This window comes from Cotesia typhae, unplaced genomic scaffold, assembly GCF_013202065.1.
Source record: "Cotesia typhae breed Kobodo isofemale line unplaced genomic scaffold, CoteBio_Ctyphae scaffold_152, whole genome shotgun sequence".
NCBI lineage: Eukaryota > Metazoa > Arthropoda > Insecta > Hymenoptera > Braconidae > Cotesia > Cotesia typhae.
In genome coordinates this window covers 7,730,845-7,755,691 of record NW_027423776.1, presented here as the reverse complement: position 1 = coordinate 7,755,691, position 24,847 = coordinate 7,730,845, and the positions used below count along the sequence as shown (strand labels likewise).

The 24,847-nt window shown below is 25.1% G+C and overlaps 2 protein-coding genes across 5 annotated transcripts; one reads left to right on the top strand and one right to left on the bottom strand.

The window, feature by feature from the left end:
* Window positions 1-3,101: 3,101 nt before the first annotated feature.
* On the bottom strand, window positions 3,102-24,054 carry LOC141535614 (RING-box protein 2-like). Its single transcript, XM_074255608.1, has 2 exons — window positions 23,697-24,054; window positions 3,102-3,387 (listed from the first exon to the last, which is right to left on the bottom strand). The coding sequence occupies exons 1-2, from the start codon at window positions 23,851-23,853 to the stop codon at window positions 3,206-3,208; spliced, it is 339 nt and encodes a 112-aa protein (XP_074111709.1). The 5' UTR covers window positions 23,854-24,054; the 3' UTR covers window positions 3,102-3,205.
* Tret1 (trehalose transporter 1) lies at window positions 9,351-22,522 on the top strand. Of its 4 annotated transcripts, none has more exons than XM_074255599.1 (5): window positions 9,351-9,960; window positions 15,116-15,583; window positions 18,357-18,476; window positions 19,935-20,058; window positions 20,271-22,522. In XM_074255599.1, exons 1-5 carry the CDS (start codon window positions 9,883-9,885, stop codon window positions 21,404-21,406), a joined length of 1,926 nt encoding a protein of 641 aa, XP_074111700.1. In that variant the 5' UTR covers window positions 9,351-9,882; the 3' UTR covers window positions 21,407-22,522. The 4 variants fall into 4 exon arrangements, with proteins under 4 accessions (XP_074111700.1, XP_074111702.1, XP_074111703.1 ...); XM_074255601.1 differs by lacking the exon at window positions 9,351-9,960 and adding an exon at window positions 14,284-14,352; XM_074255602.1 differs by lacking the exon at window positions 9,351-9,960 and adding an exon at window positions 14,723-14,765.
* Window positions 24,055-24,847: the final 793 nt, after the last annotated feature.

The window sequence follows — 24,847 nt, the reverse complement described above, 5'->3', positions numbered from 1 at the left end:
TTTTATTATTTCTTTCGAAGAGAAGTTATAAATTGTCTGACGAAACATTCCACAAAATTTCCATATCTGAAACATAAATAATTTCCTCCTAAAAGACTTAAAAATTTTCCACCTAAGTTGTAAAACACAGCAATTAGTGTCGGAGCAAGACTATTTTATTCAGAAATGCACAAAGAATTTAAATTTATCATATATACTTTGGAAGACTGAAAACTTTTTAACGTCTTTTAAAAATCCAATATAACTATTTAAAAAAAAAATAACGAAGCACTTAAGATTATTTTAAAAGTATTGTTCATTAATTATCCATTAAACTATCACTTAAAACGTTATCGTTAACAGTAGAGACGAGCCTCCAAAAGATAATGTACATAATATGTCTTAATGGTTAGTCTATAAGTTATAAAATTAACAAAGAACTTTTATTTCATAATATCGTGGAGGTACAAAGATTTCATTTAACTAGTCAATCTCTGATAATTACCTTTAAAAACGTGAATTAATAAATATTCTCAGTTGGTTTTGAGCTATTGACGTCACATTGTAATTTATCACTGGCGACGGTATGATGAACGCGATTTTCATACAGTGAAGTTGGCAGATATTAAAACTTATTTTAAAATTTTATAATAATGCAATTATTAGAAAAAAAATTTAATTAAAAAATTCCACATGTGAAAATTAATAAAAATTTTTAGAAGCATTTTTTTAGTGTAATTGATTTGTTAAAAAAATTGTTAAAATTGACAGCGGTATTAATTTTTTTTTTAAAAAATCTTATAAGTTAGCAACTTTCGAAATTTTATGTGAGTAGAAGTAAAATTTTTTATTTTTTTTTTATTAATTAAATTACAATTAAAAAGATATTTATAAAAATTACACTTTTTCAAATGAAATTTTTTCAAAAAAAAATTTCTAAAAATTTTAAAATGTCGGCTAACTTTATTTTCATGAAAATGAATAAAAATTACAAGTGAAAATTTTTAGAAGCATTTTTTTACTATAATTAACTTGTTACTAAAATTTTTTAAATTGACAGCTTACGGCTAACATCAAAACTATCGATTTTTGCCCGTACAATTGAAACAGCCGCATAGAATCTATAAATAAATAAATATAAATAAGAGATATTATATTATAGACGTAAAACTAGAGCTTCAATGTCATTCGTTAAAAAAAAAAAAAAAATGATAATAACTGTTACTACCGTTATCTTAAAATTATTTGTAAAGATATAAAAATTAACTGCGGATTTACTTGTTTATGCTGTCAAAGAATTGAGGTGATATGATAACTTTTTTAAATTAAACTTTTTGCGATGGTTTACGAGTGTATTATCCAAAATAAAAAAAAAAAAAAAATAATAAAATAAAAAAAAACAAAAGATCTAAAGGCTCGTCAGCAAAATTACTTTACTGGATTGCATCATCACCACTTTTATTTGCTTTATTTATCGCTCTGAAAAATAATTAATAAAAAAAAAAATAAACAAGTTATAAAAAAATGATAAAAAAAAAAAAAAAAAAAAAAAAAATAACAGCTGGTTTATAAGGCATAGTCTACTTTCGAAGATATGATTGGTCGAGCTGAGCCGTGCCTCCAGAGCACGTTTCTCTTTACAGATTTAAAAAGTGGGGATAATAAACAAGACAGAATTTAAAGAATGTGATCTTACTAAGTATTAAGTATAATACTACCATACTTGTACTTAGATACGTATACTCCAATACGCATGCAACTTGACACGTATGTACTTCACTGTTAAATAATTCAATAATTACCTTTAAATATATCTACGTCATCATACTTTATCAATCACTTTTTTCTTGTATGTTAAATTTCAACTTTAGACTTGATATAAATTTTTTTTTTCTTTTTTCATCTTACAATTGTAATTAATTCGACAGTCGGGGAATTCAGTAGATTTTAATTGATTTCGGTGTTCAAGAACTCGGTACAGTATCAACTTGGAATTCTTGTTACTACATTAATTTCACATTCTCTTTAAAAAAACAGACCCGTCGGTCATTGACACATTAATATTTTTTTCTAACTGTTGATAAAAATTGTTAAAAATTTTTTTTATAGAATGTAAAAGTTTATAATAATTATTGTTATTATTTCTGTTGTGTTATATCATTTTTACGGTTTTAAATTTTAATTAAACCGTTTAATTTTACAATATCATCTTTTGTAAGTCATTTCCGAGAATTATCTTTATGATAATGATAATATGTTAAAGATTTCACAATTCTGGATGCTTTATAAGTTTTAACAAGCCACGAGGTAATTTACTTGTTTTTTAGTAACTTTACTGAAATTCTATATGATAAGATAATCGTTTTAAAAGCAACTATAACCAGCAAAAAAAAAATAATTATTTTACTTTTTGAACGATAGGATTAAGTGAAAATTTTTTCAAAATTCTAGCTATTAATAATATTTATTTTAATTAATATTATTAATTGTGTAAATTAGTAGAAAATTTATTTAAACAAAAAAATTATGAAACTATGTTTTAAATAAATAGAATTGATAATAACAGAAAAATATATTTTACAATACTTATTTTTGTTTAATCAATTTTTATTATATTATTTTTTTACATTAGGTAAATAAAAAAAATATGCTCAAGACTGCTACTACTCTCTTGTTAAATTAAAAAAAATTTTCTGAATTAATTTAAAAAATTTTTTATGCTGTTAGAACCTTATAAAGTACTTTGAAAATTCCAAAACTAATGTAAAACTTCTGAAATATGTCAAAAGACTTAAAAATATTCTAGCAACCTTTAAAAAATAATTTCACAATTTTGTATTTATTTTTAATCTATTCCTTAAATTGTTTTATAATGTTTCATAACATCTTAAAAACTTTTAGAACCTTTTGAAATATTAAAAAATTTTATAAATTTTGAGGGATTCCAAAAAGTTTTAGAAAATCCAGATATTTTAAATAATTTTTTTCATCTTCAATAATAATAATAATAATTATAATTATTACAATAGCAATAAGATGTTAAATTAAAAAAAAAATTTTTTTAAATCTACAAAGTAATGATTATAATCTAAATATTAATAAATAAATAAATTAATAAAACATTTATTTATTAATATTAATTTTTTATTTGTTCAATAAATTCAGATAGACATTTTAGAAAACTGAATGAATTTTTCCCAACTAAAAAAAGGATGTAAGTGCAAAATTATTTTCCCATTCTCTGAATGGACCATTCCTGTTGGCAGAGTGGACACCGGTTGTTTTGTTTCACCCAAAGTGACATACAGCAGTAATGAAATGAGTGATTACACTCTCCCCAAACAACAACACAATCCTGACGACCGTCAAAGTCCTTTTTGCTTTCAGCTTGACAGCGTAAACATGCGTCTGTAAATAAACAAATTGTGAAAATTAATAACTACTCAACAGGCGACTCAATTGTAAATAATGTATGTGATGATTGAAAAATTTTCAGGCGTTGTCATTGCTAACTGGCTTTAGCTTAGACAAGTTAAATCTCATTTCAAGTGCTTGATTTTGAATTAATATGATACTGTCTAAGAAACAATGACCGATGGAGCTGAGCTTGAGATGAAGAGCAAACATAATAGTATGTAATATGTGACAATAAATAAAACACATTGACCTAAAATGACATGACATGGATCGTTTGTTTTTAATACACAGAAATGAAATTAGTGGTAAGTATTACAATATTTTGTTCGTGTCCTTATTTAGTTAAGATATAGTAGTCGACTGTTAATTTTAAATTTTATTATCCATGTCATCGAAAAAATAGTTTTTTCCGAATTATAGCGATTACATGTTATGTATTTATTCAACCTAAAAACACAAAAAATTGGATAAAATAAATAAATGAGAGTTTAATTGATTTTTAGTAATAATTAACTTGATACTATGACTTATGCCGTGGTATTGAATACAGTAATGGATACTGGTGTTTATGTGCGTGGTAAAATTCCACTTGCTTTCAATCAATCAGATACGAAGCTTCATGTGTTAAGTACGAGTATTGTTAATGATCTAGAAGATTCGAATTAAACACATTTATAAGAGACTAAGACATAAAACTTAAGTATGTTTGTAGCAATACCATTTCTAAAGAGCATGTATCGAATCAATTGTGTTTACTCATTTTTTACTTTTTGTCCATAATAATAACAACATCCAGTATGGAGTTAATAATGATAATAATCAATAAACTTTTCTGTAATTGATTGTAAAATACGTCATAAAATAATCAAGGCAAAGAAGACAGTCGATTAACCTTTTCACGGGGGACCTTGCTATCTATGTATCAATATAATTTGCGACGTGCCTCCTTATAAATTAGTTTTATAAGCATGATATGTAAACATCTGTTTAGTTCGTTTTTATTGTTATATAAGCTCTAATAAATGATGTATAAGTATGATCATTCGGTATCATTGAAAGCATTGAAGCGCTTTGATTTGGATTTGTATCTTTTTGCAGTTTCCATCATTACTATTTTTTTTTTTATTTTAATAAAATATTGAGGGTTAAAAATGTAAGCTGCAAGTTACAAATTGCTCGGTATTTTTTAAATAAGGTATTATTAAATTGCTCTTAAGATAAATTGTATATTTTGAATTAGTATCAAAATTTCTGTGCGTTAAAATTAAGATAATTTCTAAATTATTCAAAAATATTGTATAATTACGATAGTATTCTGTAAATATTATTGTCTAGAATAATAAAAAAAAAAAAAAAATTACAATATTTTTAATCCATTTTAATGCGAAGAGGGCTGAGTATTTAATTATTGATCGGTAGAATAAAATCAGTGAACTTGTTGATAGCAGTAAAATCTTGTTTACAGTCATATATAAAATAAGTTTGTGGCAAAAGAACAAATTGATATTGATAATTGAAAAAATAATTTTCTTCTTCATGTATTATTAACCGCCAACCCGATTATAAATTCAAATTTTGAATAGCGGTATACATTTTTAAAGCGGTTGAATTTTTAAACGTGTTTTGCTCATGTAAAAAATAAAATTTAAAAAATTGTCGGATAGTAGCTAGTATAATCCAGATTACAATTAGTATAATCTAGATTATAATGAATATAATACAGATATCACTCAGTATAATCTGAAATTTTTTGAGCTACTATCTGAAAAATTTTTTCGCATTTTATTTTTGACTATAAAAAAAAGACAAATTAAATTGGTTAAATTTAATGTGTATATAAAAACAAATAAAGTTTAATAAATAAAGTGTCCAATGGAAATTTTTCGATTGGTAGACGAGTATTGTATCAAACAATTATCGAATGACCCGAACGATGGGACAAATTAAATGAGTTTAGGAATATTCCTGTGTCTAAAACATGTTTGCCATTAATTAAAAATGTATAAATTATTTTAATCCTTTTGAATATTTCCACATGAATAATTTGTTTTTGTCAGTGAATGCTTATTTTGAGTTAATAAAAAAATTAAAAGAAGAAATTAAAGGATTTTAATGCATTTTTTTGTCCTTTTTGACCATCATATTAACCCTTACCAATTATTGGGTATTATGTGTTCAGTATGATATAACGCAATGTGTAATTTATATTACTTAATTGTCTTACAACCGGAACATTCGAGATTTATTCAACGCTGTCCGGGTCGCAAGTTGAACATTAAAATAAAAATTTCTACAATTTTTTTTTTGCATGATTATTACTAAGGTGTTTAAATAATAAAAATAAACATAAATCGTATATATATTGGTGTAAAATTAATTCTGAGAATAGAGCTGTATAATAAATTTAAAGGACAACTATAATTGTCACTTAAACAAATTTACTACAATATAAATTCCACTGAGATATTTAAAAGAATTAGTTAAATACTCACGTACGCGACATTTATTAACTATAGTATGGTTGTAACTAAAATAACTAATATGAGAAATATGGTAATACATCGATATCCAAATGATATTTTCATTTTGTTTCATAGATATTTAAATTTTTTTTCGATAAGATTTAAAATTATATAAATATATACACAGAAAAAAAAATTTCTTCTATCAAGAAAATTTTAAGGAAAACTAAAGTTATTTTGGAGCAAGAAACTTTGTTTCAAGAAATTTTCAATCTTCCTTAACATTTTTTTGAGCCAAGAAAATTTATTTATTATTTAATTTCAATGCCAAGGCAGTATAGCCAAATGGCAAAAGTGTACAAAAAAAATTATAATAAAGTACACGTATGAATAATGAAGATATAAGGTTTCAAAATTTTAGATATTAAGAAATAATCGTTTTTCTTAAATTTGGAATGTAATTATAAAAAAGAGCCATTCGGCAGCCGAAATGGAAGTAGATTTCATTTTATCACTTATTAATCAAAAATACAATTAGATTAAAGTATGATGTATATTGTAATCATTGTAATCAAAGTTTACACAGTTATTATATAAAATTCAATCTCATCGAAACTAGATTTTTACAAAACTAGGTAAAAACAATAACTTTTCGATATTTGGAAATCGTTAATTTTCTATGAAATCTACTAAAACGAGTGCAACAGCAAATTTCATATTTGGCATAGCGGAATAGGACTTAATTTTAAGACTACACATATGATTTGGTACTTAAATTAAAGCTTATTTAAAGCACTTTCAAATGCAGTTTACAGAGATTCAATAAGTTATTCCATTCAGAAATTATTCGAATTAGAAAGTGAAGAAATATGAATTTTTATGATTTTGAAAATTTTGAAATCTTGGTAATTCTAAATTACTTGACCGATTAAGCTTATCTTCGAACTTAACTTCGGTATCTATCTGTAGAATAAGTATGTTGAGTTTGGTAAAGATCCGTTGTAAATTGGTGACGCTATCGTCGTGACAAGCTGCGTTATATTGTATATATATATATATATATATATATATATATATATATATATATATATATATATATATATATATATATATAAACTTTTGAACCATATGTATTTTCTGACTCAGCGCGTCGAGTTAAGTCGGAATATAGCAAAATTTTTCAAAAGTTCCGTCATGAGAACCAATGCAATAGTTAGATTTCTATGAAATCTACTAATAAATACAAGAAAAGTATAAATTTTAATATAAATTTTGAAATTGAGTAAAATTTACCTGAATCAAAAATTATTTCTTAAATCAAGAATTTTTCCACGTGAATCGAATTAATTTTTTAATAGTACAGAACATTTTTCTTACAACTATTGCGATAAATTTTGAAGATTCTTAATTCAAATTAAAAACAATCCCATTACTATTTAACTGGAAAAATTATCTGCATAAAAATCTTTGAAGAATCTTCAGGTATGAAATACTGTAAAATAATATCAGGATCCGTTTATTTACTCGCGTGTTTACTCTGTATGTATGATGACAATTGAATAGTAATTATAAAAATATTAACTGAATGTAAATCACCTTTATCAGTTTAAAATAATTGAATTAATAATTATTTTCTAAGTAAGCTATAAATTTTTCGTACATACAATAAATAAAAGGTCGTTACCATTACAGAAACAATATAAAAGGTAAATAAATATAAAATAATAAGCTTTTTTTCTTTTTAATTTAATTTGGGAGCTATTTGTTGGTGCAAATCGAAATAATCTAGATATATATTTGTGGTATTAATAAAATAAAAAGTTTAGTACATTTTTGATAAAAAGAGTAGAGCGGTAAAAGTATTAATTAATAATTGTGCCAGAAACTTTTAAATTTCAATGAAAAATTGCAAGTAAAAATAAAACATCAGAATAATTTATGGTATTTAAACGACTTATCAAAATATTTTCAAGCTGTCACACAAAGAATATCGTATCAAAACTTTAGTAAAGAAAAAAAAAAAAAACTGATAATATTACTGATGTAAATATTAACATAGAGTTGTAAATATGTACATTAAAAAGTATTAAATAATTCCAGTAAACTACCTATAAGCTCAGATGATCGATAAATAAACCTTCATAAGAAAAATTTGCATTATACATAAGTACCCAACAAATAACTAACGTTGTTACAATTTAAATTTATAAAACAAACCTTGAATAATTTACAGTGCATAAGTTTTTATAAGATAAATTAAAATAAATATTTTTATGGTAATTGGCACGCTGCAAATCTCAGTTTGTTTTTAAACTTTGATGAGTTTAAGAAATAAGTTCGCGAACCATTTGTTGAGTTTACTTGTCGTAAATTTACAAGGTTTGTTTATCATATATCTGGGCCAGTAGACGGAAAAGATTAATTTTTTGTAACATTTTTAAATCCACAAAATTATTTCTTCATTCAGATAAATTAATTTGTTTAATTAAAAAAATCTAAATATGTTTTTTAATAATTAAAAAATAATGTTTTAATAAAAGAATGTCCATTCTAAATAAAAATAATGTATTTATACTTTTAGCTTTCGTATAAAATTTAAATGACATCAATTTGGTCTACAAAATCCTGATTTTTATTTAATTATAGAAGAATTTAGATTTGAATAGAGTAATAATAAAATTTACTCAAAATATGAATCAATTTTTGTGAATTTTATAAAAATTTATACTCATTATTTTTATATGATTTGTAGTAGAGCATCTTATTGATTTTCACGCGTTTTAGGATCACTAAATTGCATGATATGCAATAAATTTCGAGTTTAGCGCATTTTTGAAAATTTTTGCGGGCTAATACGGTATAAAAATAGAAAATTCTGCCTAAAATAATTTTTCGTGGAAATTTTGATGAAAAAAAATTTGAAAAAATCACGAAAAACTAAAAATGATGCAATGAAATTAAAAATTACCTTCAAGCTTGTAATTGAAACGATAAAATAAAAAATTAATGAATTTTTAAGATATTTTAATGATATATTTGGAAAAAACCGACAATAAATTAAAGAATGACGCAATAAATTTGGCAACAATAATATAATAAGTAAAAAAAAAAATAAAATTGACAATGACACCTAATAAATTAATTGAGATTTCGCGGGCATGGTACCAAACAATGTATTTGCTATCAATAATAATAAAATTGTTCCAATATCCCACCAATAAATAATTTTCAATTTATACAATATGTAAGTGCATAATATTGTATATTTTTCTGTTCTCCCACTCTAATACCAAATACATATCACCTTTTAACGGTTGGTCGAGATTGTCCGAACTTTGCCGATGGTTTCTGGCGCCTGTCTCGAGTTCTTCGTAGGAGAAGTATATAAAACTCAAATCCCTCTACAAAATGTTCAACAGTTACCAAAAACCCTTGAAGAGTTGACACTGTATAAATCAGGTGTTTTAACTTTTTCAAAGCCTTAACTAATTGTTACGTTTTATAAACAGTATATTTAACTGATTCATTGATATTTCTGCTCGATTGCAGGACAGTAGTAAAAGCAATTGTGTTAATTTTTAGTTTAACAGGAAGACCAAATTTTGAAAATATTTTTCAAATGTCAAAGCAGAAGCACATGCGCGATTACAAAACCATCATAATATTATCGTTTGTCACTATCCACTGTTAAGTTTAATAGTCTACAATTGTATTGATACACTGTCATACACAGTAGTATCATAAATATATAGATACAAGTGCTTGGTATAAGTAAATACAACGTACGTAGAAAGAGCAAAAGAAGAAAGACTTTCAGAAATAAGACAAAGATAGATTTACAACGCACACTTGGTCGAACGTAGAACATCATTCTTACTGTACTAACCAATCGGCAACCAAGCAAAACAGCAGTGCGGATTTATTAATTTTATGTACTTAAATTTAAAAAGACAATATAAATAATTTATGTGTGAAAAATTATTTTTTTTTACGTCAAAAATAGTGTATATTTTTTTACCCAACGATGGAAAATAATAAGAAGGTTTCCAAGATGCAAATAATGCAGCCATGGCCTTTGTGTCTGGTATCATCGAAAAATGGGGTAAGTTCAATTAATTTTTATCGACAAAATCCTTTTCACATATCGATCATCAATATAATTATTATTACTCGCGCATAAAACATAATTGATATGATTAAATTTAAAAATCTTAAATGTAGAACATTCTTCGTAGATTCAAATTCAAATTATAATGAAATGTTTGGTCGGTAGGGCAGTGTTGACACGAATCTTACTATAAATGTATACAGATGATGTTAAGTCGTTCTCTGCACAATATTATCCTTTTCTCTCTAAAGACTTTCTCAATACTTCCGATTCTATCTGGTCCCTGACGGGCTTCTGGAAAGTTCCATGCAATTCCGTGGGTCTACGCCACAGGCCGATATTACTCACCTATACAAAATCTTTTATTTTTAAAAATGTTTATCGCACTTTTTTTTATTCTTCAAATCTATTTATTGAATTACGAGACAAAAAATAACCACTGTGTATTTTAACCCCTATTGTTTCTTTCAATTATTTAATAAAAGACAATGTCACGGTTCTGTAGCAAGGTCAATAAAAAACTAGATTTTTCTTTTTAAAAAAATGCCTTCGCATTTATCAAAAAAAAAATGATTGGTTGATTTAACTAATGACTAATTAATAATAGCATACATCATTATCGTTATTATTGAGAAAACTAAAAGTAAATAACTCAATTACCAAATTTATCGAAAAGACGGTAAATTTTATTATTTATTTTTTATACTACTGCACATCTATGTACTACAAGAATAATAATATTTATTATTGAATGATTACACCCGGTGTCAGCATGTCTATACGCACAGAAGTCATTGTACACGATATGTTTCACCCTAATTATTTACGTCATTTTTATTTAATTATTTTCTATAGAAATGACCTTGTATCAATAACAGGACGTCTTGGCAATTCGTTTCCCTAATAATTTCAACTCACTTATTATACGTGTTGATATGTTGTACTGTTTTATTTGCCTGACTGATGTGAGATGTGAGAAATAGAATGAAAGGTGTGTCGATAATACATGTATAAACTTACACACTCTTTGCTGCATGCCTGTTGCAGAAGTGGAAAAGTACTGCAAAAGATTTTTGAAAGGCGCAACAGACCGTAGACCCCAGATCTGAACCGATACATATGTGCTAAAACTATTATCTTAACGGTATACAGACACTGATATTACCGACGTTGAAAAATATTATTAATTCAAATTTAAATAATTTATTAATGACTGAAAGATTATAAATCAATCTTTTTTATCAGAAAATATTCATAAAATTTTGAATAGTGTCTATTTTAGATTGAGACGTTTATGCCATGAATAAACTGTGCCAGCACCTTCTTTATATATGTAGATTTTTTCTATTTTCTTCTGGTACTTTCTACGACATTAGCTCACGTTCATCTCACTCTACGACCATCTACTCGTCATACTTTTATTTTTGGTTACATATTATATTTATGTAACTTGAGTCAGTTCAAATAAAAGTAAAAGGACAGGATCAAAAATTCTGACTATTGACTTTTGCGACACTGACCTAGACAATTTATATGTACTCATGTTTCCTATTTATACCTTTTTTACTGTAATTTAATACTAGATGCGTAATCATAATTAACAATGATTAATTATGATTACAATGTTCTATTTAATCTTAGGTATTGTTTTTACGTTTATGAGATCGATTTAAAGTCAGAGATTGAATGAATTGTAAGCATTGATAATTTATGAAACTCGGAAAATAGTTTTAGCTTTTTAACACACTTGTATATTTTTTTCTTCTATGATTCTGCTATAAAAATTTTAAATATTATTTATGTAAATTTTATTTAGTATTTTTATTAATTGAATTATAAAATGTAAACGTCGTCTGGAGTATTAAAAAAAAAAAAATCATATTTCGACTGGGCAGTTTAATTATTTATTTTCTTTTTTTTATTTTGATATTCTAAAAATTAAATTGTTAAAAAAAATTTCAAAAAATCTAAATGTCTCAAAAAGTATGAAGAGTTAAAACTTAAAATAAAATTAAGCTTTGTTGATTATGAACAAGCTATTTTTATGTATTTATTTAATTCAATGCATTGATTAAAAAAAAAAATATAAAGACATTAATTATTAAAAATTGCTAAGGAAGTGAATAATTACCATTGATGCCAATTTTTCTTTATATATGTATATTACCAGGTGTATAATAATTTTTATCCAAATAATCCCAGACAGTTATAATGTATAAATAATTGAATCTTTTGTGTTAAATTTATTTAGTTTTTTGTTGTTTTTGGTAAATTAGTCATTGTTATAAACTATTCCGTCGTACACTTATATTTTAATATAACATTTTAAATTAATTTAAATAATTTATATTTTGTCATAGCCGAAAATTGCTACGCTTTTTGAAAAATAATATATTTTAGTTTTTAAAATCTGGAATTTAAATCCGTAGTTTTTCTTAAATACTTTTACTTATGTTACCTAGAAAATGGTTCATTTATTTGTTCAATTTTATTTATGAGTAAAATTTCCCAGCCTATGTACTGCAATAGCAATCTAGGCAATTTTTTCCTTTTTTTATATTTCAGTTTTTTCCTAGCTCTAGAGTAGAAAATGAATTTTTAATGGTAATTTTTTGGGATATTTCTTAAATAGTTTTTTAAGCTACTTATAGTCATAAACATAATACTTGGGTTATATTACTCTGGATTTATTTTACTTTTGGGAAATTTTGTATTTTTTAATCTTTTTATTGCTCACTAAGTTTAGAAATATTTTGTAAACCTATCGCCCATCCAGGTAAAATCTTAGTATCCACATTCCCTTTCCTGCTTATTTTTCCAAACTGCATAGCTTGCAATTATCCCGCCTCCAAATTATTTCCTGGTCGACTATTTGTCACCAAATATTTCTACTCTTAATTTTTCCTGCTTGTAATTGTAACGCCTAGTTCTTACTCTACTCTTAACAATTTTTGTATTTTCTCTAAGTTAGTTATTCTCAAATACTTGTAGCGCACAGTCGCATTTTTTTTTGTTTGTACTTTAAATAAATTAAAGTTAAATTTAAACCTCATTGGTTTTTACTTAATGCAACATCTATCATTAATCTTGCATTTTATAAATTATGAACTAAACGTTTTATCGACAGTTTATTTGAGTAACTCATTTATTTGGTATAAAATATAAACTTTAATTTTATACGTAATTCTTTATATCTATATATATATATATATATATATATATATATATATATATATATATATATATACTTGCGGTAAACCAATCGCGAATCAAAACATAAACCATAAAAATTATTCGATTTAAAAGATAAAAATTTCAAAACACATTATATATATTTTCAATCATGACTAATTTAAAAATAAAATCAATAAAAATCTCTAATTGAGACTTTTTTTTTCTAAGTAATTTTTTGGCGATTTTCAATTAAGCCGAAAAAGTCAATTTTTTAATACTTAATAGTTAAATAATGATAATAAAAATTCAAAGTAATTTTTTTTCCTCAAGTAAAAAAATCAGAGTTCATAATTTATAACAATAATAATTAATGCTCAGTAAAATATTTTATAATTTATGAATCGATAATAAATTACAATAAATTGTAATTTGACAAATAATGATAAATAAATATAAAAATGAATTTTTGACGCGAATTAAATATAATTCAAGGTTAATCTTAATTATTTCGTATCACGTTGTAGTAAACAATAAGATTAAAGAATTAATTAATAAGAAATTGAAGAACGATATGAAATACATGAATCACTCTATCACGAAGATATTGCGTGTGTAGAATGAAAAAATAACGACATTTAATACAAAATCCCATCGGGTCTCGCTGACGTTTCCCATCGCTGCGAAAAGATCAAAGGGTCTCTTTCAATCGCACAAACTATAACGGATTATTAACTAGGTCAAATTTTCAATGATACAATATCATCTTTTTTAAATCGGACATCTTTTAATAAACTTTTTCTTGACATTAAAAAATAAAAAGAAAATAGAATGAAGAAAACTCTCGATTTAAATATTCAGCATGTATTCTACATCCGGGTCACTTATTTAATTAGTATTAGTAGTAGGAAAAATAAAATTTAGTAAACTATTATGCGAAATGAACTTTATCGAAGTCGTGACTCAAACATGTATGTATAATTAAATTTCACCTCTAGAGACTAGACTGCTCGCATTATCTCACGTGATAGATAATTTAGATGCATCTTACAACAAGGAATTTTTAGTTCGCGGATATAAATGATAAGAGAAATGACTATTGAAGCCCGTTTTATATAAAACAATAGTTATTAGTGCAATGTCAGTTACAATAGTAACATCATGGCCAAAGTAATTTCAAAAAATCAAGAAAACTTCCACGACGAGTTCAATTCGGTAAAATAACTGTTTACTTATTTGTTGTTTTCTTTTTATAATTGTCATTCCTTTCGATAATTATTAATTTAAATAAAAGATGTCCCTGGCTTTGATCTGTTATAATTACCAAAAGATACATATTCAAAGTTTAGTTCATTAGGATCGCCTCTGGGGTTATCAAATGATTATGTCTGGGGAATTTCATTCGATCAATCACAAAGCCAATAACTTATTTCTCAATTTTTATATATTCTTATTGGTCAGTTATTGTAATCTATTATTCTTCATTGGACTTTTTTATAATTATACTGATATTGATAGTAGGTATATATAGCCTAACTGTGTCATTTCTCTTTGATTTCTTCTTCTTTAAGTATAATAAGTTTTATTTCTGTTATGCTGGTCAATCTCGATATTTCTCATCAATTTTCGTAAGTTTATTATTTACTATTGTGGAATTTTATTTTTTTAAACAGTTCTAGTGTTATATTTTTTATTTATTTATAAATCGTCGCATTTTTCATAATATTCATTGGTTCAAGTGTTTCAAACTCAATTTTGTTATTTATTCAAAAGTTTTTATAAAAAAAAAAAAAAAAAAATGAAATTATTTTGATTTTTATCAAAACTTTAATAAATAATACTAATATCAATTGAAATTTAATTTCTTCAGTAGTTTTATATCCAATGTGGTTCGCAATAATTTTATCATAAAAATTTTTAATTCAAATAATTTTTTTAAAAATCATAATAACTAATTAAAAAAATGTCAATTCAACAGGGAAAAGCAGCACATACAAAATACTATCCGTGGGTTCCATCCCTGGTACAATCATCGGAGTCATCTATGAACGAGGATTGTTCATCCAACACAACATTATTAACAAATACAAGTCCCTTCAACAGCCAGCAGGCTCTTTTAAGCCAAAAGAAAAAACCATCAATCACAATAACAAAGAACAAAAATTACGATATTGCACAATCAGAATTGCATTATTACACCAAAAATTTGAAACGCGAAAGCGAGTTGCAGCAAAAAGTATACAATCCTGAGAACAAGGACATTATTTTGGTAGACTATAAATTTTTGGAGCCCTTAATAATGGAGAACAGCGTTGCAATAGAAGAGCAAGATATTCTGATGAGCAACCAGAAAGACCAAGATGACATTGGTCTTAAAAGAACGGATTCATTGTCCCGCAGTCCCAAAAAACAAGGATCTGAGGACATGTTTCGGTACAGCTCTCAGGTAAAAAATAAGTTTTTTTAATTTTTACTTTTTACCGAGTTTTATGGAACAGTAAGTAGTCTAAAATATATATGATCAGCCAATACGATCGTGGTATCAGTACGTGAAAGATTTTTATTTATAATAAATAAATATCAAATGATCTTTGAACTATTTATTATTTATTGTGTTGTTACTCATTCTTAATTATCAAAGTCTAAGACTATTGACATGCGAACTGGATAATATTATTTTAATTAAGAGGGTGGAACAATCAAGTTTATTATTATAATTTCACAATAATATAATATGTTGTTTTTGTTTATAATCAAATAACTTAATTATTTATATTTTAAAACTCCTTTATTTCTTGAATAATAATCTCATATATATATATATATATATATATATATATATATATATATATATATATATATATATATATATTTTTTTTTTTTAATCGTGTTAATTATGAATTTTCTTATCTATTTTATTTATTTTTTTTTTTTATAAAACTCCAAATCCGTGCGGTCGTCAGATAATTCTTTGTTTGATTAAATGTTAATATTGTTAATATTTACGAAATTATAACTCATAACACAAGTATTCCGTAATAATTTTTAATCTTTTAATATTAAATCCTTTCCCGTTAAAATTAAAGATATGTATTACAATTTCTTGAATTATTTCAGGTCAATTAAATTGCTTTGAACAATTAATTTTTTTTATTTCAATTAAAACAAAGCCAATTAAATATTTTTTTAAAAATAATTTCAAATAATTTTTTAAACTTAAAATTAATTCAAAAATAGATTATCTGAAAAGAGCATCATCTGATAATAATTTTATGACATAATCTAATAATAATTTAAGTAATATGAAAAATGATGCTCTAAAAAACAATAATTGTTCGAGTTTTATTTAAATGATAGAATTTGCTAAAAAATACCAATTATAAATAAAACACTTGCCCTACTATAAATAGAGAATTGAATGCAAGGAAGTAAATCTTTTAATAAATGGTATCTATTATTTTTCTAAAAAAAGATAATTATCTGGTATCAAAAGCAACTTTGTGCCGTTAATATCAAGGCTAATATTTAATTGCAACTATTATCATTATTATTTCAAACTCAGAACATATGTAACTCTGCAAGATGAGGTACTAACTATTCCAATGTCTTAAATATTGTGTTCTCATTTTTTTAAATCCCTCAAGATACATTTTTTATTTAACTTGTCTTACTGGCCTCGATTTTCTAAAACCTTCTGGATTAACTTCCTTGAACTTCTTTTGACATAAACTTATTCTCATTACGTTTATTAAACTCATTTCCGATATATTATCATTCATATTATTTTATTAATTTTGCTGGAAAATTAACTCAGAATTATTATTTTTATAATGCAGTTGAATCAAGTCAAAATTATAAAAATGATTAAATTTACAAGCTAGTCCTCAAAAATTTTCCGATATATTATTATATTAATTTATGATTCATATTTATTTTTAAATTTCGCAGAAAAATTAAATCAAAATTATTATTTTTTAAATGTAATTATAATTCTAGATGGGATTTAATTGAATCAAATTAAAATTACAAAAATTGTTGAGTTTACAAGCTAGTCCTGAAAAATTTTCAATGCTCTCGAACTCTGAAAATTCTTTAGTATTTTATTTTAAAATAATTAAACATTTAAAAAAAAATACAATATTATACAATATAATACTAAGTTAAAATGATAAAAATTGGATAAATTTTTAAATAATTTTTTTTTTAATTTACTTTTTAACTAACTTCCAAATTTATACCAATTTTAAAGAAAAGCTTTTTTAAAAAATCAATAATAAAATTAAAATTAAAATTTTTTTTCAATGAAAACTTGAAAGTTAATCAATTAATTATTGTAATGGAATTAAAAACGGAAAACTACTTAGATCTGATGGATTTGATGAATGAGCATGCGCTCGATTATTAAAAGCACAAAAGTGAATCTTAAAAAAATCAGTATGATGATTGAACTCGAATGAAGACTATAATTAAAAAAAATAAAATAAAAAGGTAATTAAATGAACTAATTGTTGCAGTGAGGTAGTTAAATTCTGGCAGATGTGGTATTGTTATATTTATATTGGCATTTACATGAAAATACGTGATCAGTGTACAAAATATATGACATTGGGCATCCTATTAAGAATCCGTGGAATTAAACCGTATGATATTAAATAGAGGCTAAAAGTTTGTGAGACAGAGTAAGAATAATAGATAGTAAGATATTAAAAGCATACGTATGATACATAAGAGGAAGAATGACAATAATGAATGAGATATAGAAGGGGGCCATTTGACGCGACGAGTGGCAGGGCTGCCCCCCTGAAACTTAATAACTTTTGAGTTGGTGGTATCATATATAAGGGAACGCGACAACTGTTGATTGTCTTGTATTGTCATATTGACGCTCTGACACCGAAAAACTTCCACTCGTGATAATAGTGGGCTCGTCACTTATTAACTGATAACTTTAGTCTTTAATTTAATAGTCCAAATTAATTACTGTGAGTCTTTCATTTTTAAAAGTTTGTTTGTAAAAATATTTAAAATCATTTTTAAAAATGAAAATTTTATTACGTGCTGATACCCATGTTAACATTGAAGTTCCTGGCAATGTACCTGTTGCAAAATGTACAATTACTCAGGTATTTAATTTTTACGAGTAATATTGAAAAAATACTAAAAAATAAAACAAATAAATTTAAAATTAAATAAAAACAATAATTTAATTTTTATTACAGGTCTTTGCAGCGTTTGCAGTATCAATCGCTTCATTGCTGATCGGATTTTCGAGTTCTTACACATCGCCGGCATTGCCGTCTATGAAAGAACTGAAACCATTCGAACTTGATAGTAATATGGTAAGTTTTTATGACATTAAAGTTAGCTGTCACTTGACAATTTTTTAACAAATAAATTTGCTCCAAAAAAATATTTTTAAAAAATTGCATTTTTAGTTTTTTAAAATTTCTAAATGTCAATTTTTTTCTACCATAATTTATTTGTTACAAAAATTCTTAAAATTATCAACTATCTGCTAAGTTAATTTTCATAATTTTTTTTAAATTAAAATATTTTATCATAAAAGCATTGACTTATTTATTTATTATAATTTTATTGAAAAATGATAGATATTGATGTTAATTTATCAAGGTGGGGGTTAATTAAAGAGTTTGATTTATAACCTCCTTAAAAGTTGTCAATTGATCCTCGTGGTCAGGGGCGCGTCTTTATTCTCTCGCATTATTTTCTATTAGTGACAATAGCTTAGCGTGATTGGTTGTAGCGCAGACACACACCGGGTGAAGATTCCACTTAAATATTCAATAGAGTTGTATATAAGCTCATACGTCACGTACTATTATAAATATGTCAATATCGAGATACTGTTTAGTGGAATAAAACACAATGCATGTCGGCTACTGAGTACTTAATCAACAATTTATCAGAAGATTTTTTTTTTATTTTATTATTGAAATATGTCAATGTCCTTCCAACTAATCATCGAGACTGTTTATGTATCAAGGTTGTTGAAAATTTTTAAAATCTCCTGATCAGACACTTTACTCATACTCATCTTAAATTCATGATGCGAGGTATTTATTTTACTTCCTCACTTACTTCCTTAAATTTCAGCCGTGCAATGAATTATTTATTGACATGTAAACATCTAAAAAATCAGGTCTTGAACATTTTAATAGTTTTATTAATTTTTTTTTTCTACTCAATTGTGAAAAATTTTGTATAAAATTATGATTTTTTATTTTTATTATACGTCGCGTAATTTGCACAAGGATTTTATCATTTAGTAACAATTTTTGTTTTAAATAAATATAAAACATAAAACGCGTGAATATAAAAAATTAAACGATTTAAACAAAAAAATTTTTTCTCTTTTTAATTTATATCTATCTAATTTAACTTAAAAAAAAATTTTTTATATAACATGGTTATTTTTTTAAATTACGTATATATAATAAAATTCAAATAAATTAAAAGTCAAATAAGATTAGGAAATTTCATAATTTCCTAAAATATTCTTGATTGATAACGGATTTACGTTAGTGTGATAAAAACAGATAGTCAAAATTATTTCTTCGAAAACAAAAATGTTGACGGTTGAAACTTTGTGTAATTCATAGAAAAAAAATGTTTTTTTTTTTTTTTTGTGATTAGAGAATTAAGTTTTATTTCTCATAATATTTTTATTAAGACAAATAAAAAAACTTTCCATAGATAAAATTTATATTTAGTTTTACAATATTTGGAATTGGTTTTATAAAGCAATAAAACAATAAAAACTAATATTTATGTTTTAGGAATCATGGATTGGTTCAATAATGCCTTTAAGCGCTTTAATCGGTGGAATAATGGGTGGTCCATTGATTGAATACATCGGCAGAAGAAACACTATTCTATCGACAGCAATTCCATTTATGGCAGGTAATTATTTAACATTTTTGTCATAAATAATTGCGTTAAATAACTCATAATAATAATAAAAAAAAATATCACTCTATTATCCTCACTACGGATGTAATTATTAATAAACTACTGAAATATATTACGTAAACCTGTTCTCAAGTACATCAATCATAAAATCTCATGCAATTCACGGCATTTATTTTGACCATTACCTTTTTGTCTGATTACAGCGTGGTTATTCATAGCAACAGCAACGAATGTCTGGTTAGTGCTAGTGGGTCGTGCGTTGAGTGGTTTCAGCGTAGGCATAATATCACTTGTTTTGCCGGTTTACCTTGGAGAAACCCTGCAGCCAGAAGTACGTGGTGTTTTAGGATTACTGCCAACAGCATGCGGTAATATCGGAATATTAATCTGCTTCGCAAGTGGAATGTACTTAAATTGGTCCATGCTTGCATTCTTCGGTGCCTGTATACCAATAATATACTTTTTATTGGGATTACTGATCCCCGAGACACCAAGATGGTACGTGTCGAAAGGTAAAACAAAGCGAGCACGCAAAGCCCTTGAATGGTTGCGTGGAAAATCAGTGGACGTTACTGAAGAATTGTCTGCCGTTGAAAAAACTCATCTTGACAGTGAAAAAGAATCTTCTACCAGCTCGGTCGGTGAATTGTTCAAGCCAAACCACATCAAGCCTCTCATGATTTCCATTGGGCTCATGTTTTTCCAACAATTTTCTGGTATCAACACCGTTATCTTCTACAGCACCAAAATATTTGAAGAATCCGGCAGCTCTATTGACAAAAACATCAGTTCAATTATCATTGGCGTTGTTAACTTTGTTGCAACATTTATGGCAACTGCTGTTATTGATCGGTTGGGCAGAAAAATCCTCCTTTACATCAGTAGCGTTGTAATGATTATAACATTGATGACACTCGGTACTTTCTTGTACTTAAAAGACAGCAACTTTGATGTTTCTAATTTTGGTTGGTTACCATTAGCTTGTATTGTTATTTACATCATCGCATTTTCAATGGGCTTTGGACCAATACCCTGGTTGATGATGGGTGAAATATTACCCGCTAAAATCCGTGGTGGTGCTGCTAGTGTCACCACTGGTTTTAATTGGTTCTGCGCGTTTCTGGTTACAAAAACTTTCCAGAACATAATAGAATTAATTAAAATAACCGGAGCATTTTGGATGTACGGTGGTATTTGTGTCGTTGGGTTATTATTTGTAATATTATTTGTACCAGAAACAAGTGGGCGCTCGTTGGAAGAAATCGAAAAAAAATTAAGAGGACCAGTTAGAAGAATGAGCGCCGTTGCAAATATGAGGCCTATGCCAACAGCGTGTTAGGAATTTTATAAATTATATTAATATTTTTTTAAACTGAATAATTTTAATAATGCATTTATTTCAATTTGTTTTTTTTTTTTTTTTTTTTTTTTTTTTTTTTTTTTTTTAATTAACATCAAAAAATATAAACGAGATGGAGGATTATTAATTATCAAATTCGCTCTCTCGGTTAAAACTTAATTTTCCATCGTAAATTATCCTGCTGAGATGACTTATCAATTGTAGCAGCAGTTCTATATATTGACAGCAAAAACTATTGTATTGTATTAATAATAATAATAATAATAATAATAATAATAATAGTGATTATTATTGTTATTAATATTATAGTAATAGAATAGGACGAATGGCAGTATTGGAACAATGTTCCGTGTAAATTTATTCAATCAATGAGTTAATAACTTGCTCAAATAGCAATTATAAATATTGTTAAGTGAGATAAGACAGTTAAAGAACTCACTTTTAATTGTGAGATATATTTTTTATTACGATTACAGTTACGTAAAAAAAAAAAAAAAAAAAAAAAAAAAAAAAAAAAAAAATAAATAAATAAATATTAAAATTAAAAATATTTTTATTTAGGATATTATTTATAAGTGTAAAACTATTATTTATTTGTGTTTAATATTTTAAATCTCGTTAGTTGAGAGTCCTCAAAAGTCTACCTCATGAAAAATAGGTGACGTGATTATTTAACTAAAACAAAAAAATATAATTTAATAAACAGGGTCCACAAATTAATAGCGTATAATTATTATTGAATAATTATAAATAATTAGTAATCGCAACTAAAAGTTTAAATAATTTATGCAAATGCTTTTTGATTAGTAGTATAGTGAATTATTAGTTGAATCGCATGTAGAAAAAAAATATATTGTAAACATAAATAGAGGCTATAAATAATAATTTAAAACAAATTCTTTTAAGTGTGTAAATATGTGTAGAAAGACGATAAGTGGGTTTTTAATAACTGATTATTAATGTGTCTCTGAAATTATTGGTCAAATGTTCAAATTATATTTTTTTAAATACAATTATTAGATTTATATAATTTTTTAAAAATGTACTTAATTTATGTCTTTCAGCGTTCTATAAAAGCGTCCAAATTAATTTATCTATTAGAATCTCTTTCTTTCAATTTTTTTTTTTAATTAGAACTTATTAATTGACAATAGTTATTTTATCAATTAAATTAATTACGACAGAGGCTACATTTCTGAATCAAAAGTTAATTATTTTATATCAGTTAAGATGAACAATAATTATTTTACTACTTAGATAAAACAAGTAGAAAAAAGTCAGATCACTTGTAATCAATTTTATTGTAAATTATTTTAATAAAAATTCATTGATATAATTTATTACATGTTCTTTTACTTTTTAATTTCCTGCTTTAAAAATTAATCATTTTTGGAAATCAAGTTCAAAAAATTTTCAAGTCCTAGCAAGCCGTTCCGACTCTTTCCGGCTGGACATCGAGTCGTGTGTAAGTATCTAAGTAAATAATATTTTGAATATTTGTTCAAATTGTAGTAATCAACTTTTTTTTTTAATTGTTCATTTTTTTATGTATTTTTCAAAAATAAAACGTCAATAAAATCAAATAGAATTTTCATTTAAAAAAATGAAAATTGAAATGGTGGACCGCAATTGTAAATAATTATCGAAAATCTCAAGAAAATGTAGACCTGAAACAATTTTCAAATTTTTCAGTTTGAAAAAAAAAGCGGGAAAATTTTAAAATGGCCTACAGAATCAAGATTAGATTTTCAAAATAAAAAACATTTCATAAATATTATTCAATGATCAATTATAGTAATTTTGAGATAAATTAAATAATTTATTGGAAATTATTTAAATAAATTTAAATAATAAAAAAATGTAATTGTTCTTTAAAACATTCGACATGTTGATTTATTTCACATTATGAAAAACTAATACAATTAATAAAATTTTCAGTATAATTTAAAACATTCGTAAAAAAAAAATTTTATCTCTGTATTAATTTTCACAATATTATTTCAACAGCCTAAAATTATTCTGGATGACTGTAATTAATCAGTCAGATGCTCTATGACCTTTTTAATATAATCTTTGGTGAATTAAACTTATCAATTTTAATTTTATTTTGTTTAAATTTTAAAAAGATGATTTGATATAATTACAAATTTAAATAAATTTTTTGATATAAAAATTATTCAAGTTCAATTAAATAATTTAAAACCTTAATTTTAAACTTGAAAGATCTTTAAGCGAGTAATCGTAGCATACAATGTTTTATCAAACGTACCCATGACTTGAACTCTGCAAATAGCACATGTGTCACATTCAACATCCCAACTCCACATTGCGACAGCATTCCATTTTTTCAGAGTGAATAGTTTATCTGATTTAGCACTATCTCCATCACCGCGATCTCCACTGATGTCGTGATCATGGTCTGACATTTTTTAGGTTATAAACTTTTTCACAGCCGACTTTACACAAAGTTAATGATAATTTTTGTTATTTTTAATTAATTCAAGCACTTTTCACCATGTTCAATTGATAACAAATGTATTAAATTAATTTATTTCAATAAAACATCAGGTTAATTCAGCTACGAAATGCAGAATTAAAGTTGTTTACGTTGATGGTTATTTGGAATTTGCACTAGTGTCCTCTACAGCGCCCGTGACTTAAACAAATTAAACCGAGCGTTTGTGATTATAAAAAACTTTTGGTATTGTAAAAAATTATAGAATTTATTAATTTAAATAAAAATACCGTGCAAATTAAAAAATCGGTTTTTTGTAAGTGAAATTTAATGAAAATTAAGTTAGCTGATATTTCAAAATTTTTAGAAATTTTTTTTCAAAAAAATTTCAATTAAAAAATAAAAAAAAAAATTGCACATGTAAAAAACTTGAAAAACTATAAGTGTAATTTTTTTTAAATTATTTTTTGTTGTAATTTAATTGATAAAAAAAATCAAAATTTTTCAGACGTCTGCTAACTTCAGTGTCATTGCAAAGGTCTTAACTGTAATTTGTGCCTTTTCAAGGTTTCATATAATTTTTAGCTTCTAAATTATTATAAAAAAATTCCACGCTAGAAATTTAAAAAAATTAAAAGTGTAATTATTTTTTTAATATTTCTTCTTACAATTGATTTGTAATAAAAAAAAAAAAAAAAAAAAAAAAAAAAATTCTACATTATAATTTTCTTAAACAGATAGTAAATGATGAAACAAATTATTATAACTCAGGAAAAATATTGATAAATCTAAAACACGCATATTTATCACTGGAAGTTGTTTACTCTTCATGTCTCAAGAATTTTTTTTTTCTTATCTATTGTATATTCCTTAAAAGGGTCATTATTGACTACTCGAACTGGTAAATAGTTAAAGAAGATAATTAATTCTTAGCCTTAATGAATAAAATTTATTTAACGCTTATT